Source organism: Zalophus californianus, chromosome 12 (genome assembly GCF_009762305.2).
Source record: "Zalophus californianus isolate mZalCal1 chromosome 12, mZalCal1.pri.v2, whole genome shotgun sequence".
Lineage (NCBI taxonomy): Eukaryota > Metazoa > Chordata > Mammalia > Carnivora > Otariidae > Zalophus > Zalophus californianus.
The window spans coordinates 77,360,708-77,378,941 of NC_045606.1; the positions used below are offsets into that span (position 1 = coordinate 77,360,708).

The following is an 18,234-nucleotide window of genomic DNA, read 5'->3' on the forward strand; positions in this document are numbered from 1 at the left end:
TTCTGAGCTGATCTGGCGATAGTGGGAATTGAAAGAAACTGAAGGGTATGGGGCACACCCAAGGCAGGCTTCCTAGCAGGGCAACCGGTCATATATGACCTGTTTTAGTCACGGTTCTCCAGAGAAACAGAACCAATAGGATAATATTAGGAATTGTCTCATGCCATTGCGGAGGCTGCCATGTCACCAGATCTGCAGGGTGAGCCAGCAAGCTGATGACCCAGGAGAGCCCATAATGTTCCAGTCCCAAACGCCCATAGGTGCAAAACCCAGGAAGAGTCTGAAGGCAGAAAAAGGCTGATGTCCCAGTTTGAAGGCAGTCAGGCAGGAGGAACCCTCTCTTACTGAAACCTTTTGTTCAATTCAGGCTTTGACCATTGGATAAAGTCCATTTACATTACAGAGGGCAATCTGCTTTACTCAGTCTACTGATATACATGTGAATTTCATCCAAAAATACCTTCACAGAAACACCCAGAATAATGTTTGACCAAATATCTGGGCACCTGGCGTCCTAGTCAAGTTGATACAGAAAACTAACCATACAGGGCCCCATACTTAGAAGGACCCTGATTGGGGCTTAATGCTCTGTGGCTACTGTCTTAAAATTCTTAAAAATTTTATCTTTGAATCTGTGTTTTGTGAGTGAAGTCTGGTGGGACAGTGAAACATGCTTTGGAGGCTTGGAGCCCATGTTCACCCGTAGTCCTAATGTAGGAGCTAGTTGGACAGTTGGGTAGTCAGGGCCAGGGTCCCCAACAAAGGAAAATAACGGAGTCAGGACAGCTAAAATAAAACAGCGCAGACATCCCGTTCTGCAGCTTAGACAGGACTGCACTAACATTCCGCTTTGCAGCCTTTGCAGAAATGACTTTCACCAAATGTCCTAAAATAAGGCAATTAACCATAAAGCATTTGTCAATATCACGAGCAGGGGGCAATTAAGACCTGAAGCCCCCAGATATCAGCCAAAAAAAAAAAAAAAAAAAGACCATCAGCACGGGACATGAACCTAACAGGTAGACAGACAAGTGGCCAAAGCCCTGATTGACACGACTTGGCACACCCTGACTGCTGAAGACAGTTCCACAAAAGAGCTCATAAAAACCCCTAAACTTAGAAACTGCAGGGGGCAACCCATTCGGGCCCCCCTCCCTCTCTAGGAGCTTTATACTTTGCTCAATAAACTTTGCTTTGCTGCCCACCCCTCTGTGTCCCTGGTTTACCTCTTCATTCTTCAAGAGGCGTGACCAAGAACCTGGGCACTAAAGGCAGAGAAATCCGGCAACCACTACCCTTTCCCTGCATCACACCCCTCCCCGCAGGCTCCCCATCTCCCCAGGAGGAGTTCTCTACCTTACCGCCCTCTGGTGTCCTAGGCACTTCCTGACTTCCTCCCCGCTGCCCCCAGCCTCTCCTGGCTATGGCTGCCCTTCACCCCCCCCCCCCCCCCCCCCCCCCCCCCCCCCCCCCGTGTAGCCGGGTGCAGGGCCTGGGAGGCTGAAGACAGCATGCGTGCCCCCCCGCAGCATCTCATGAGGGACCATGGAAGCCCAGTCCCAGGTGGCAGGGCCAAGGTGCATTCAGTGAGCAATTCCAAGGGAGTGAGCCTCTTATCCTTCCCAGTCGAGGGGCTAAGCACGACCCAGCATGGAGCCTGCCATCTTACTGGTCACCATCCACTGGAGATTTTGGCCGAGGACTTCCCTGATCCTAAACAGGGCCTGGAAAGTGACCCAGCTGCTGGCGGGAGAGGGATCCCGGCTGCTATAGTCACATGAAGGGGCCCAGTGACCCTGTGCCTGAGGGAGTGCTGCACGAAATCACACACAAGCACACACAAAACAGGACAGGTTGAGATGGAAAGATGTTTTCGTTTTTTGGTTTTTTTTTGCTTTTCTTTTTTAATCTATCAATGTGACATCTTTTAATACAATCATCCATAAATTACTAAGATTAACTACTTAAAGGATATTTTCTTTGAAAACTGCTGAGTTGAATTTGACAATACTTTATATAGAAATCCTAAGAAAATTTAGAATACTTTTCTTTTTTTTGGTCATTGCCTTGTTTTGTTTTGTTTTTAAAAGATTTTTTAAAATTTTTTATTGTTATTTTAATCACCATACATTACATCATTAGTTTTTGATGTAGTGTTCCATGATTCATTGTTTGTGCATAACACCCAGTGCTCCACGCAGAACGTGCCCTCTTTATTACCCATCACCAGGTTAACCCACCCTCCCACCCCCTCCCCCCTAGAACCCTCAGTTTGTTTTTCAGAGTCCTGTGAATTGTGTAAGACTGTTGAATCACAGATCTGTACCTCTGAAACAAATAATGCAATATATGTTTAAAAAAAAAGTTGTTTTTTGTTTTTTTGAATAAGGGTTCTGCATTTGCATTTGCACTGGGCCCCACAAATTACGTAGATAGTCATGAAATGCCATAAAGGGAGAATAGGCAACTTCTGTTATTGAATGGATGCCAACACTGCAGAGCTAGGATGTATCAAGATTATGATTTTCGCTGACACACAAGGTGGAAATGGCCAATCAGAAAGGGAGCTAATCTCTGAGGAAGGTGACTAGACATGAGGTGTGTTAGTTAAGTGTGTTACAACGTCAATGTGTGTGTCCATTGAGCTGCCAGGACTAACATTCAGGGCCTTGCCTGCTGAGTGGACCCCAACATGCTCCTCATTCTTCGCTTTCAAGCTGTGGAGCTGCCACCTCAGCCCTGGGCACTCTACCCTCCCAACAGCCCCAAAACTGCTCCTTACATGAGGTGCAGAGAAGCTGATTTGGCTCAGTTGGGGTCACGTGTAGATGTCTCAAGAATGAGGGAAAAACTCAAGGGGCTGTGGTGACATCAGTATGTTTCTGTGAAGCACTTCAGCCTTGACAGTGTGATAATACATTTGTTTTAGTTTGAGCTCAACTCTAAGGTAGTCAGGGCCCTAACCGGAAATTCCCTATTTGGGCATTATCTGCTCACCTTTAAGAAAGGTGGCACCCAGGGCTCCTGGTGGCTCAGTCGATGGAGCACGTGACTCTTGATCTTGGGGTTGTGAGTTCGAGCCCTGTGCTGGGTGTAGAGATTACTTTAAAAAATAAAATCTTAAAAAAAAAAAAAGGAAAGACTGTACCCCAGAAGCAGCTATACTACAAATACTACAGGTAACTTTTTATCTCCCGTGAACACCACAAGCTTTGCTAATTAGTTTAACAACTTAGAAATCGAGTTCCCTCACTGGTGAAATTAGTGGTTTTGTGATATACGTATTAGAAAAAACATTAAAATAACACTTAGAACACTCCCTCCCCACTGTATGAGCAAGGCTTGAGAATCTAGCGAGCTTGTACCCTAAAGGACTATCTCTGCAGGTACTGCTTCTAGAATGTCCCTGACTCCAGAGGATTGTGTCAGCCTCCAATGAACCTCTTTTGCAAGTTATGTTCAAACCTCCTCAGGGTACAGAGAACTGGGATTTCAAAGAGTTTACAGAAGCCTTTATATGAATGGCTTTATTTTGTTTTGTGCCCACTGCTAATGAATATTTGCTTCATAAATGTCTGCGTGGCAGATTTTGGTCCAAGGCTCACTTTCATTTTAAACTGTGGGAAAACTGGTAGATATTAGTTAACTCTCAACCACCTGTGTTGGCAATGACCATTCATCTATCACAGATAATCTAGACATTGTAATGAGCAAATTGGCTTAGGACAGGTTTAAACCCTTCCTGAACTCACATATCGGCTATGTCCAGACACTCAAATGGCAGATGTTATTCATTTGGGTGTGTTTCGAGTCCAGAGCTAATGGAAATTTGTGAGATGAGTTTCAAAAAGAAAAGGTTGAAAATTTATCCTTGACATTTGAAAGAGAAACCCAAGGAAAGCAACGGATCAAAGTATACATATCGAGAAAGAAGAAAAAGAGGAAATGCCAAATTGAATCTTAATTTCCTGGAGATGTTGACATGTCTTTGTTAAAAAAAGGCACATGAAGATTTCAAAAAATACAAAAGGAGTCCGGAAATACGCAATATAAAATTACTTTTTTTAAAAAAGTTTTCTTCTCTATTAGTTTCTTTCCTTTTCAATTCCTTTGCCGATGTGTGTAGATAGTCATGATGTGTGTGTAGATAATTATCTGATAGAAACCATGGCATTCTCTTCCCAGAAGAAAATCATTGAAAGAAAGAATCCAGGTGCCTAGCTGAATAAAGGGGCCACCTACTCTGTAGCAACATCAAGCATTTTCTGAGACCTTGTGGTCTCCTTTAACAGTTTTAACTTCCTTAGAAGGAAGTTATAGTTCAAAACATTTTTCTTCTTTGATATGCTTATCATTTCAGAAGGTATATGGGCATTCTGAAGCCCATCCATGCACATCAGATTACAATCACCTGAACTACCCTTTCAGCTACCAGAAGGCTGTTAAGCAATTCACCCATTGGCCAGATCCCCTTCTCTATACTGTTATTTCCTTTCCAAACACTAAAATAGCTTCCTTAAGGTAAAATGAATTTAGTGGGCTAGAAGAAAGACTGTTTCTTTTATAACACCGTTCAAGTACTTTTCCACAACATATAATGCAAAGAAAATAATTGTGTTTGGAATTTCATTCTATAGGGTTAGCATTTTATGAGATCTTTTGTAAAGTGGTTGGTTATTTACATACATTTGACCTTCTGTATTAGAAAAAAATATTACTAAGCACACTTGACACGTTTAGTTTCTTAATTTAGATAAACTTGAAGACTTTTAAAAGTCATCCCTTAACACCTCCGTACTATCTGCATTGTCGCTTTTCACTGCAAAGTTTCAGTAACCTTAAACGGTCATTTGAATTTTGTTTCATGTGCTTTTAACATGTCCTATGGGTAAAAAGAGAAGAGGGTAAACAGGAAAGACAGTTATAGGACCTCTTGAAGGTCTAATTCCTGAGGCTCATTTTACCACAATTAACTGCTATTTTCTCCACAAGTCCCACTCTTCACTTTCCTCTCTGGACTCCATGCATTACTGGCATTACTGTAAATCAATCTTTAGGCCATTTTGACCCCTTACTTTTACCGGTCTAGATAGGAGAAGAAAACAACCCTTTCACCTTGGTTACTTCTAGCAAAGTGAATTGACAGAGTGAATTCATGAAGAGTCTAAGAAAAAAAAATGGAAATAAAGAGAAGTAACAGAAGAACGTATGAAGAAAGAACATCACAGAGCAAAATGGCATGTTTTAAAGTAAATGAAATCAAGCTACACATGGTCTTGACTGGAAAAAGCTTTCAGGACAAACATCCAGACCTACAAGGAAACAAGGCACTGAGACACCTAACCTCTGTCTGGTTTCTTTGTGTTGTTCCCAAAGCAGGGTAAGGTGGGTGAGGTAATGGGGATCTCTGTCTCTCTCAGACCTTGCTTTTTAGTTTTCTTTTTGAGTTTATGCTTTTATCTGTCACTGGCCGTGGGCTGGTCTCCAACTGTGTATGACTCTTGCTCTCTTAAGAGCTCTGTGCCCCATCTGGTTAAGAGAAGTCATATCACATGACTTTAGGCTGCCCTATTTTTGGCTCTTCTCCTTACTTAGAACTACATTTTAATTTTTTTTAAACCTCTTTTTAGTGATTTCTCCCTCCCACTACCAAAATGCTTTTCCTACGTGCCAGCTAATTCAGAGCCTAGAGAGAGAAGGAGCCCCTATTTAGGAGAACTGCTATAGTTGAACTTGAATTAATGTGATCTCACCTTTCTGTGATTTGGCTTTTTCACTACTGGCCTATCATCAGTCAGTGCACCCACACCCAGTAAGGATCCAATCTATCTTCCCAGATGCTGACTGACAGCTCCCCTCCCAAAAGTGGTCATACTTTGTCGGTTCACAGCCTTTGTCAATAATATGTAGAAAATAGACACATTTGGCCTAATTCTCCTCTCATAAACTTTTGACAAAATTAACCAAACATACCTATATTGCTAAGATATTAAACAAAGCAGTGATATAGTTATGTTCTTGATAATGTTTCTTATGTTTGGACAACTTTGGCTGTCAATTATTCACGCGAGTTTAATTATTTAGAAGTTCAACAGAAAGGAATGTGGGTAAAATTTTATCCTGTCTTAAAAATTAATTGATTATCACAGGGTTGTGTATTTTTTTCCAATGTACTAGATTCATCATTATATTTATATAATGTTGGCTCTATTCCCGAAAGCATTTAGTTAGGGAAATACTTGGCGTTTACTTAGGAAATAAAGTAAATCTTACTTTTGTTTCCTTGCCCTGATCTTATATTTACTCACCACAGCTTGCACCAACCCAAAAGAACTGAGAGTATGCGTGATGACCAGAAAGCTCCTTAGGAGAGTTTATTTGACTAATCTGGTTCACAAATCCTCTCTAAAGAGTGTGGAACCAACACCATTCTCAGAGAAGTGTGCTTCTTCATGTCGATGTGTCTATAGGTAAACCAAGGTAAAGAAAGAATAAGCACCAAAAGCTACCTTAATCTGGAAGAGAGAGCAAAACAAGGAAGGGATTGTAGACTGAATGAGTATATGGGTTTTGGATCCTGGAGAAAGGATAACCATGTATTTTTCAGTTGTTTTGACTTGATACTAAGAGGAGAATTATAGGTTGTGTTTACATATATGAACCTCAGGTCTTTTTTAAAAAACACCGGCAGTGGGGAAATTGTCACAACAGCCTCCATTTTACTATAATCTGAGATGGTCTGGCCCTGATGACCTGAATTTCCACTCTTTCGAGGTTGAAATAGAAAACAAACAAACAAAAAAAACTGCACAAAAAGTAGGAAAGGTTTCTTTTTTCTTTTTCAATCATCCTTTAATAAAATTCAAATCCCTCATGAGAAATACCACCACTAAATTATTAGTGAGGTTGATTTATCAGATTTGTTTTAGCTCTATCTTCATAAAAAGAGCAAATCCATATTGAGATAGGTGGAGAGAAGAGCCATGGCGGTTGTGATGGTGTGTCTGAATTAGAGGTCTCTGAAAATATTGAGAACCAACCTTTGTAAATATATTGTACCCTGAGGTAAATCCGCTAAGATCGATTATCTGTATATTAATATCTATGTGTACATTTCCCTTCCCCCCGAAGTCACAGAAGCTGGTCAATTGAAAAGAAGACTGGGGGTTATTTTCATTATGTACCGAAGAGTTTGACTAATTATCCCTGCACACTTAAAGCCTGCTTCCTCACTGCCCATCCCAGTTGTATGTGTCTCTGTGTGTGTTGCCTTCCTACTCCTTAATATTCATTTTTTACCAGTATTTGATATATAATCTCTTATATATCTTATATATAACATCTGTTAGGATAGCCAGTGGAAACTAATAAGATTTAGTTATATATTAGTATTAGTAATATACTTACTAGTTATAGTACTATATATTAGTATATATTAAGTATTAATAATATACTTATTAGTTTCCAGTGGCTACCTTAACAAATTACTACAAACTTGATGGTTTAAAATAACAGTTTAATATGACAAATTTATTCTCTCACAGTTCTGGGAGCTAAAATCCCGGAAGTCCAAAACCAAGGTGTTGGCCGGACTGCACTTCGTCTGGAGGCTTCAGGACAGAATCCTTCCTTGCCCTTCCAGCTCCTGCCGGCTGATGGCATTCCTTGGTTGTATTGGCTTGTGACCACATCACTCCAGTCTCTGCTTCTGTCTTCACATTTCCTTCTCCTCCGAGTGTCTTTTATAAGGACACTTGTCATTGGATTTAAGGCCCTGCATAATCTGGGTTGATCTCTTCGTCTCAAGATCCTTAACTTAGTTACATCTGCAAAAACCCCTTTTCCAAATAAGGTAACATTCACAGATTCTGGGGATTGTAACATAGGCATATCATTCAACCCATTACACCTTAATATCCATTCAAGTTTTTGTTTCATAGATAAATTTTGATATTTATCAAGTATCTCAGAGTCAAACTTTTAAGGTTAAAAAAACTCTTTCAATCTACAGTCAAGATCTACTTTTCATGGAGTCTGTCAGTAGCTAGACCTTCCTACACCTTGGATCTTGGCAGCTATCAATGCTCATTTTTTGGATACTGCATTTTAAAAAATCTTTCTTTTAAAGTCTAATCCTTTTTTTTTGTTTAATACAGTCTTTAGTCTCTCTGGGTATTGTTCCTTTTAGTACCCCCAGTTAAGAGCATACAGTAATCACCTCAGCTAGTTTTTAGGCTGTTTGGACCATGATCCTAGGTTTTCATTTTGTCAGAAATATTTTTGACAAGCTTGCCACACCTTAGTGTTCAAATACAATAAACAATAACGAATTCTTCTTAAAAATAGTGTCACCACTAATTATTAAAATTTCAACACTTTTAGCTAGTAATTTTGGTATTATGAATCCACTCTCATCCCGAACACACACACACACGAGTTCGCTTCCCTATATCATTCTTTTAGTTATATCAGTTTGGTATTTTTCATTTCGTATCAATTTTCCTAATTGTTTAAGACAAAATTTACTGAAATAGAGGACACCTCTTCAACAATGAAAGAACTGAATCAATATGTAGTGTTTATGACTATGTAAATTTTGTGTGATGCTCAGCCAAGTTTTGTATTTCTTTCTTTTTCGTTTTTTCTAGATAATAATTGTCTTGTTTTTTTCATTTGCTTTCAAACTTTCCTAGGGAAATGTGAATCTCTGATCAATATTGTACAACACATAGGCTAACGGATCAGTTTCATTTTTTTATGGACCTCGTAATTTCTTCCACTGCTCTATCCTTCTGTCCCAGACTGCTGCACTCTTGTTGTGGGACTTGACTTCGCCACCACCCGAAAGACTCGGATGGGGTTTTTTAAAAATAGCATTTTTTCTGCTTTTGCCCTGTCTTCTTTCTAGTCTATATTTGCTGTGATCTCTGCCTTTCTAGTAGGGGTACTACTAGGGGTTACCTCAGGTGCTGGAGACCCTTGGCTGTCAGCTTCTATTTAAGAGTGGGCCACTATAAAGCTTGTAAGTTTTAAGTACAGTTGGAACTCCCAGGTTTAGAACATTTGCTGTAGGTTGACTTGTAGACTCTGAGAGTAACCACAAAAATATTTATTATCCATAATCTTTGCGTAACTCACTTCCCCTTTATCCAGACTCCCATCCAAAATTTACACAACCCAGTGTAATCAGGCACTTTCTTATCTCCATGACCTCATTCCTTCCTCTCCCCTGTTCACTCTGCTCTGTGCATATTGGCCTTCTTGCTGTTCCTCCACCTGCCAGGCTGGCTCCTGCCTCATGGCCTTTGCACTTGCTGCTATCCCTACTTGCACTTCCCCCCCCCGCCCAGATCTTTGCACAACTGCTTTATCTCACCATTCTGTTCTCCGATCAGTTCTCAGTAGGGAGGCTTTGCCTGACTCCCCCGCCCCCCCCGCCCCGCAATGCTCAATAGCCCCTTACTTTCCCCCATTTTCTTCATAGTATTAATAGTAGGCTTATATTATTTATTTGTTTACTTGTTTATTATTTATCTCTGCCATGAGAATTGAAGCTTTTTTTTGTCTTGTTCAAGCACTCTTTCCTTAGGACATAGAATAGTGCCTACCACCCAGTAGCATTCAATACATTTTTGTTCAAAGGGAACATGACTGACATAACATCTTCCCTGGAGAGTAAGTATTTCAATAAAGAAAGTACAATTGGATATGACAACAAAATTGCTTTTCAAACACTTTATTCTAAATTTCCAAGTTAAATACCCTTTAAAGTGCTCTTCTCCCATGAGAAACCAACTTCATCAACATGTACATTATGTGTAGAAAACTAATTTCATCAACATGTATTGTATGTGTAGAAAAAAATTTTTAATGATAGAAATATTGTCCAGTTAATACCTCAGTTCAATAAAAAATATGTGAGCAACTTCTATATACCAGGCATTGTATTTGCAGCTCAGTTTACCAAGATTATAAAACATCAGCTTATGCATGAAACAAGTAACTAAACCAATCTCATGATAGATAAGTCAGGACTTAAGTAATCTTGAAAATATTTAATAAGTAAATTAAATTTAAATAAATTAAGTATTTAAGTAATCAAAAAATATGTTGCTAGATTATCAATACCAGTGATAGCACTTTAGTCATGGTTATCCAGTGGCACAGAATCAATAGTATGTATGTGTGTGTGTATAAGAATATGAGAGAGAGAGAGGAAGAGGGAGAGAGAGAGAGAGAGAAACTTTTAAGAATTGGGAATTGGCTTACAAAATTATAGCGGATGGCAAGATTAATATCTGCAGGGTGTGTGGGCAGGCTGGAGACCCAGGGAAGAGTTAATGTTGCAGTCTGATTCTGAACAGAGTAGACTGGCAGAATTTCCTCTTCTTTGGAGGAGGTCAATCTTTCCCCTCTTTATGCCTTCAACTGATTGGATGAGGTCCACCCACATTATGGAGGGTGATCTGTTTTACTCAGAATTAACTGATTTAAACATTAATCTAAAACTATTTCCACAGAAATGTCTAGAATAACATTTGACCAACTGTCTGGTACTGTGGCCTAGCCAAGTTGACATTAATATTAACCATCACAGATAATAATGATAATGAGTAATTTTATCCTGATATTACTGCTAGTTGCATTCTTGATACTGGATAAAAGTGATTTATGAGGGGCGCCTGGGTGGCTCAGTCAGTTAAGCATCTGCCTTCAGTTCAGGTCATGATCCCAGGGTCCTGGGATCGAGCAGTAGGCTCCCTCTCCCTCTGCCCCTTCCCCCCCTCCCACCCTTCCGTGTCCCCCTCCCGTCCCCCGCCACTCGTGAGCTCTCAACGCTCAATAGCGTGTACTCTCTCTCTAAGAAATAAATAAAATCTTAAAAAAAGTGATTTATGAACACTTTGATTTTCATTTATGCTGCAAAATAGTCTCCATTATGCCAAATAATTAGGAGTTAAAAGAAAAAAAAAACCTTAGCATTCATTTAAGGAGCTTGTCTACTTCTCAGTTTTTATATGAATCAAAGTAAACAATTAAAAAGCTATGCCATTAAAATATGAGGCAAGAAACTTCTTATAGGAAAGGGATTTTGGTTTTTGGTTTTTGCCAGATAATTTTTTTTATCTATTAAGTCTGATCAATTATGAGCTGATTATTGTCACCACTTGTGAAGAAGCAGTAAGAAAAATTCTTGCAAAACTGTGGGTAGATCTATATTTTCCCCCAACCTACACTGTTTATTTTTGTCCCATGGAAACTATTAACAATCACTCTGCATTTATAAAGGTACAGAATTTTATCTCTATCAAATTTTACCACCTGTGGAAGCAATAGATAAGAACACAACCAGTAACAGAAATGAACTTTGCACAATAGGTACGTTGCATATTACCGTGCCCTCACTGCAATGGAGGTGAAGGAGCTAAATAATAATCCTGCCGCAAGGGAAGGCTTAGTTGTTTTAGAAATAGAGCATCATAGTTGTGCATCCCATTTTGATCCCAGAACCCAATCAGGAAGTGACTTTTCCTACCAAAAGGAGCCGATTACAACTCACCCTAACTCAGCAACAGGGCAGGAACATTCTACCCAGAGAGGGAAACACAGAGGTAGGAGAGACAGTACTCAGAAAAGAGGCAGAGCCTCAGGGCTGAGCCAAGAGAACTACTAGACATGCAAGTGCCCCTTTCTCTGTGTGAACGTGGGCAAATTATTAACTTCCTTGACCCTCCATTTCCTCCATAATAAAATGAGAATACTACTATCTGCCACATAGTGTTGTCAGGATTAAATGAGATAATGTATTTATAATGGGGAACTTCTGTTTGTGGTCATGCAGCTCATCTTTTGAGGCCCTGCTTCTCCACTGTGATCTGTGATTCTAGAGGGGTCTTGGTCATAGGAGCCCACCCCGTGATGTCAAGTCTGGGCATATGCTCAAGGCTAGGGTAATCAGAATCCCTTTCCAGAAATCTGAATCTTAAGTGGAGACAAACTGAGATGAGTGCATTCGATGAGAGTTTTTGCTACTGAGATCGTGGGAGCCATTCTGTTGCCTGTTCTTTCTAAAACTTGATTGTTCAGTTTTTCCTTTGGTTCTGCTGGGAGCTCAACATGCTTGCTTAAGCTGGCCATGTCATTGTCTATTGCTTGTAACCAAAAAATCCATATTAATACAGAATATAAATTGCTTAACATTTTTGCCTAGTAAATTCTTAAAAATAATTTTTATTATTACAGCAAAATTTGGGGAGTTCAGGGTGGGAAAAAGTCAGCTAAGTAGTTCTAATCGCAAAATGCTGTCAACAAGGCTTTTTTGTTTTGTTTTGCTTTTTTTTTTTTCTTTTTTCTAGTGCGGGATGCTACAGTCTTCTCTCAGAAAATTAGCATGGTATAGTAGAAAGAATGTTGGATTGGTGGGGGGGGTGTTGGGAGATTGGATGACTGGGTTCTGGTCTTGGGTCTTAAACCAACTCATTTCATGACTTTGTTTTCTTTCGTTTTGTTGTTTTTTTAAAGATTTTATTTTTAAGTAATCTCTACACCCAAAGTGGGGCTGCAACTCACAACCCCGAGATCAAGAGGTGATGTGCATGCTCCACAGACTGAGCCAGGCGCCCCTCCTTTCATAACTTTGGAAAGTTATACAGCTTCACTAGGTCTTTATCTATAGCACTGAGTGTGTTGGACTGAATGATCTAAGGTCATTCTAAATTGAGTTGTTTGCACATTGAACTTTAGTATTAAGCACATTCTTTTGTGGAAATTGATAAGCTGATGGAAAAATTCATATGGAATTGCAAGGGACTCTAAATGGCCAAAACGGTCTTGAAAAAGAACAAAGCTACAGGACTCACATTCCTGATTTCAAAACTGACTACAAAGCTACAGGATTGAAACAGTGTGGTACTGGCATAAAGACAGACATATAGACCAACGTAATAGAATAAAGAGCACAGAAGTAAACCCTTGCATGGTCAGATGATTTTGACAAGAGTGCCGAGACCATTCAATGGGAGGAAAGAATAGTCTTTTCAACAAACAGTACTGGGAAACTGGATAGCCACCTACAAGAGAATTAAATTGGATCCTTATTTAATATCATATTAAAAAATTAATTCAAGGGGCCCCTGGGTGGGTCAGTCAGTTAAGTGTCCAACTCTTGATATCAGCTCAGGTCATGCTTTCAGGGTTGTGATATTGAGCCCCAGGTTGGGCTCTGTTCTGGGTGTGGAGGCTGCCTAAGATTCTCTTTCCCTCTCCCTCTGCTCCTCCTCCCAATCCCTCTCTAAAAAATTTTAAAATTTTAAAAAATTAAGGGCGCCTGGGTGGCTCAGTTGGTTAAGCGACTGCCTTCAGCTCAGGTCATGATCCTGGAGTCCCGGGATCGGGTCCTGCATCGGGCTCCCTGCTCAGTGGGGAGTCTGCTTCTCCCTCTGACTCTCCCCCTTCTCATGTGCTCTCTGTCTCTCATTCTCTCTCTCTCAAATAAATAAATAAAATCTTTTAAGAAAATAAAATAAAATAAAATTTTAAAAAATTAAGAGAGATAAAAAACCTAAACAAAAGTCCTAATACTCTAAAACTATTAGAAGAAATCACAAGGCAAAGTTTCATGACATTGGATTTAGCAATGACTTCTTTGATATGGCATGAAAGGCATAGGCAACAAAAGAAAAAATAGACAAATTGGATTTCATAAAAATTTAAAAATTTGGGGGCACCTGGGTGGCTTAGTCATTAAGCGTCTGCCTTCGGCTCAGGTCATGATCCCACGGTCCTGAGATTGAGCCCCTCATCTGGCTCCCTGCTCAGTGGGGAGCCTGCTTCTCCCTCTCCCACTCCCCCTGCGTGTGTTCCCTCTCTTGCTGTCTCTCTCTCTGTCAAATCAATCAATAAATATTTTTTTAAAAAATTTAAAACTTTTGTGCATCAAAAGGCATTACCAACAGAATACAAAAAACAACCAATAGAATGGGAGAGAATATTTGCAAATTACATATCTGATAAGGAATTAATATCCAGAATATATACAGAATTCCTAAAATTCAACAACAGAAAGCAAACAGTACAATCCAAAATGGTCAAAGAACTTGAATAGACATTTCTTCATAGAAGATATCAATTGGCCAATAATCACTAGATGCTCCACATCACTAGTCATTAAGAAAATGCAAATCAAAACTACAATGAGATACCACCTCCCGTGCATTAGGATGGCTGGCTACTATCAAAAAACAAAAACAAAATAAAAAAAGAAATAACAAGTATTGATGAGGATGTGGAGAAATTAAAACCCATACACACTGTTGGTGGGAATGTAAAATTGCACAATCACTGTGGAAAGTAGTGTGGCAGTTCTCAAAAAATTAAAAATAGATTTACCATATGATGTAGCAATCCATTTCTGCATATATACCCAAAAGAACTGAAAGCAGGATCTCAAAGAGATATTTGTATATCCATGTTCCTAGCAGCATTCACAACAACTAAAATGTGGAAGCAACCTAAGTTTCATCAACAGATGGATAGATAAGCAGAATGTAGTATGTGCGTACAAGGAAATATTATTCAGTCTTAGAAAGGAAGGGACTTCTAACACATGCTACAACACAGATGAACCTTGGAGACATTATGCTAAGTGAAATAAGCCAATCACCAAAAGAAAAATACTGTATGATTCCACTTATATGAGGTACTTAAAGTAGTCAAAATCATAGAGTTAGAAAGCAGAATGGTGGTTGCCAAGGGGCAGTGGGAAAAAGCACTAGGGAGATATTGTTTAACAGGTGTAATTTAGTCTTGCAAGATAAAAAGCGTTCTGGAGATGAATGGAGGTGATGGTTGCACAAGGACATGAACATACTTAACACCACTCAACCATACACTTAAAAATGGCTGAGATGTTAAATTTTATGTTGTGTGTATTGTGTCACAATTCAAAAGATGCAAAAAAGGGAGACTGGAGAAGTGCAGTTCTAGCATGTGACTGGAGAACAGAAAGTTGGAACTAGCTCTTACAAGTACCACCTGACAATGACAGTCCCCTTCCCAGGGTACTGAGTCGTACTAATGGCAATTAGGACATGTTAATGGCAATTAGGACAATGGCCCTCTTTCCCATAGGAATATATATTTATTCACTAAATGTATGTATTGGAATCTTGCTCAGATCTTCCCCCCACCCAGCTTTATTGAAATATAATTGACAAAAAGTGTGCAATGTGGAGCACCTGGGTGGTACAGTTGGTTAAGCGTCCCACTCGGTTTTGGCTCAGCTGGCCACCTCAGGGTCGTGAGATTGAGCCCTGCATCAGGCTCCACACTCAGCATGGCATCTGCTTGAGATTCTCTCTCCCTCTCCCTGCCCCTCCCAATCATGCTCTCTCTCTCTCTCTCTCTCTCTCTCTCTCTGTCTTTAAAATAAATAAATAAATTTTTTAAAAGTGTACAATGTGATGATTTGATATATACACGTATTATGAAAAGATTTTTCCCATTAAAGTCAGTTAACACATCCCTCACCTCACATATTTATCTTTCTTTTTCAGTGAGAACATTTAAGTTCTATTCTCTCAGTGAATCTTAATCACACAGTACAGTGTTATCAACTATGTCACCACGTTATACATTCGATTCTCAACATTATTCATCTTATAACTGAAAGTGTATACCCTTTTACCAACCTCTCCCTATTTCCCCCACTCCAGCCCCTGGCAACCATTTTTCTACTCTTTTTTTCCTATGAGTTTGACTTTTTTCTCCTTTTTAAAGATTCCACACGTAAGTGAAAGAGTAAGCATTTGTTTTTCTCTCTCTGGCTCACTTAGCATAATGCCCTCCAGATTCATCCATGTTGTTGCAAATGATATTTTTTTCATTCTTTTTTAAGGCCGAATAATATTCCATCATTGATACACATATAAATATTTTTATCCATTCATCTGTTGGTGGACACTTGGATTGTTTCCATACCTTGGCTATTGTGAATGCTGCTATAAACGTGAGAATATAGCAATTTCTTCGAGATAATGGTTCTGTGTCCTTTGGATATACATCATAAGTTATTAGTTCTATTTTTAATTTCTTGAGGTACCTCCAAACTGTTTTCCATAGTGGCCATACCAGTTAACATTTCTATCAACAGGGTTCCTGTTTTTCTACCTCCTTGCCAGCATCAGTTATCTCTTGTCTTTTTGGTAATAGCCATCCTAATAGTTGTGAGATGATACCTTATTGTGGATTTGATTTGCATTTCCCAAATAATTAGTGATGTTGAGCACATTTTCATGCATCTGTTTGCCATTTGTATGTGTTCATTGGAAAAATGTCTGTCCAAGTCCTTTGCCCATTTTTAATTGGGTTATTTGGGTTTTTTTGCTATTGAGTTGTATGAATTCCTTGCCTATCTTTGATATTAACTACTTATCATTAATTTGGTGTGCAAATATCTTCTCTCATTCCATAGGTTGCCTTTTCATTTTGTTAATGATTCCCTTTGAGGTACAGAAGCTTTTGAGTTTGATGTATATTTTTACTTTACTTGCTATTTTTTCTTTGGTTGCCTTTGCTTTTGGTTTCAAATCCAAAAGGCTGAAGACAAGATTGAAATTACCGCTGCTCAGTCAAGAGCTGGATAGAGTCTGGACCAGAGACAGAGAGAAATTCAGAGAAAAAGTGAGGAGGTTTCATGGAGACAGAGCCTTGGTAAGCCCTCAGCTCATTTTCATCAATTCATGATGTGTAGGGGTTGGTCTGGTTTTAAGAACTAACTATGGGACAGAGTGAAATTTACTCTTGGGCTTTCATCTGATAAGTAGCGATTGACGTTTGGTCTCTTGCTCCAAATCTCAGGTTGAGATAAAGGTCTAAACTGAAGGAAAATTTGTCCACAATAAAAAAAAAAAAATGGTTTTACAATTTATCCATTCAATTGTTCCTAAATTCTCCTGCTTTGCCAGGTCACCTTTCCCTTCACCCAAATAATTGGTACGGGTCACTGCCATCTTATGTGCTTTGGGGAAGAAAGTGCCTTTCCTCCTCCCCTATATTTCCAGGTCTTTCTGATCTCCTATGACTCATAGTTTCTGTCCTTTCTTAATTCTTAATTCCTACTTAACTCTCTTGACTCCTACAGCTGTCGCCTCTGCCCATCATGCCACATAAGGCCACTGCTCTTCCTCCTGCATTCACCAAAGCACCACCAACACCAGGCTGTTCTGTGTAACAGATATCCGCATAGGTTTTGAGGATAATAGGGCCATACCAACATTCATTTATTCCATTTAGTAAACAGATTTTAGCACCATCTATCATTTACACATTTTTCTAGGTGCTGGGCATAGAGCATCGAACAATAAAGATAAAAATTTCTGTCTTCATATTGCTTATATTTTGTTTGAGACCAAGACGATAAGTAATTTTTAAAACTACATTACGGTTGCCATTCACTTTCTTTGTTAAACAAGTAGTTCTACTACTACTTAAGAATCTAGGGGTGGGAACTGGGCTTGGTTTCTTTAAAGAGTTGCTTATTCTTTCCCACAGCTCTGTTTCTCTGAAGAAGAAGAAGGAAGAACAAAAGGAGGAGAGAAAGGGCATATGGTAGAGATTCCTAATGCTACAGGATTCTCCCTTGCACTCCTACATCCATGAGTAAAGAAAAGCTCCCCTCACAGGGTTCTGAAGAGGAAAGAGTCTGTGCGTGTACTCTGTCTTGGGGCAGTTTGTTTCAGGTTTTTATCTCCTCAAAGGGGCGTAGTCTGACATATGAAGTTACCCTCTATCGGTACCGGCTGGAACCTTCCCCCAGGATGGGGTTCCTTTCCTCCTTATCTATATGAAGAGCCTCCCCTACATGTTTGCCCTGGTAGATGATTTTTACTTAGTACTTAACTCTTTTTTTTTCTGGAATGCTCTCAGTTCCCAACTCATGATTAATATTCTTAGTGAATATACTTGCTTTTCATTATCTTTGTAATTAACAGGGATGAACTTTTCTCTCTGTGTTGTAACCAATACAGATAGTTTTGTATTTGGTGTATTTTGTTATAAGATGGTGCAGAAAAGGGAGGTTCTCTGGTGGTGATGGTGGGGTGTGCTCTCTGGTCTCTGACCAGATGAAGATATTTCCCAAGCCCCTCTCAGTTACAGGTCACTTTAATTCAAGATCCATAGATATCCTCACCGGAAGGATAGTCTCACTTGGGCTTTTTCCCCCAAGCCCTTTCT

General features: G+C 39.5%; 1 protein-coding gene across 1 annotated transcript in view; it reads left to right on the forward strand.

Moving 5' to 3' along the window:
- The window catches only part of LOC113911053 (translation initiation factor IF-2-like), a 32,242-nt gene extending 14,605 nt beyond the window's left edge, over positions 1–17,637 (forward strand). The window contains exons 3-4 of the mRNA XM_027573252.2: positions 16,596–16,710; positions 17,551–17,637. Coding sequence (XP_027429053.2) covers positions 16,596–16,643 — 48 coding nt within the window. The 3' untranslated portion in view covers positions 16,644–16,710; positions 17,551–17,637. The remainder of the gene's footprint in view (positions 1–16,595; positions 16,711–17,550) is intronic.
- The last annotated feature ends 597 nt before the right edge of the window (positions 17,638–18,234 follow it).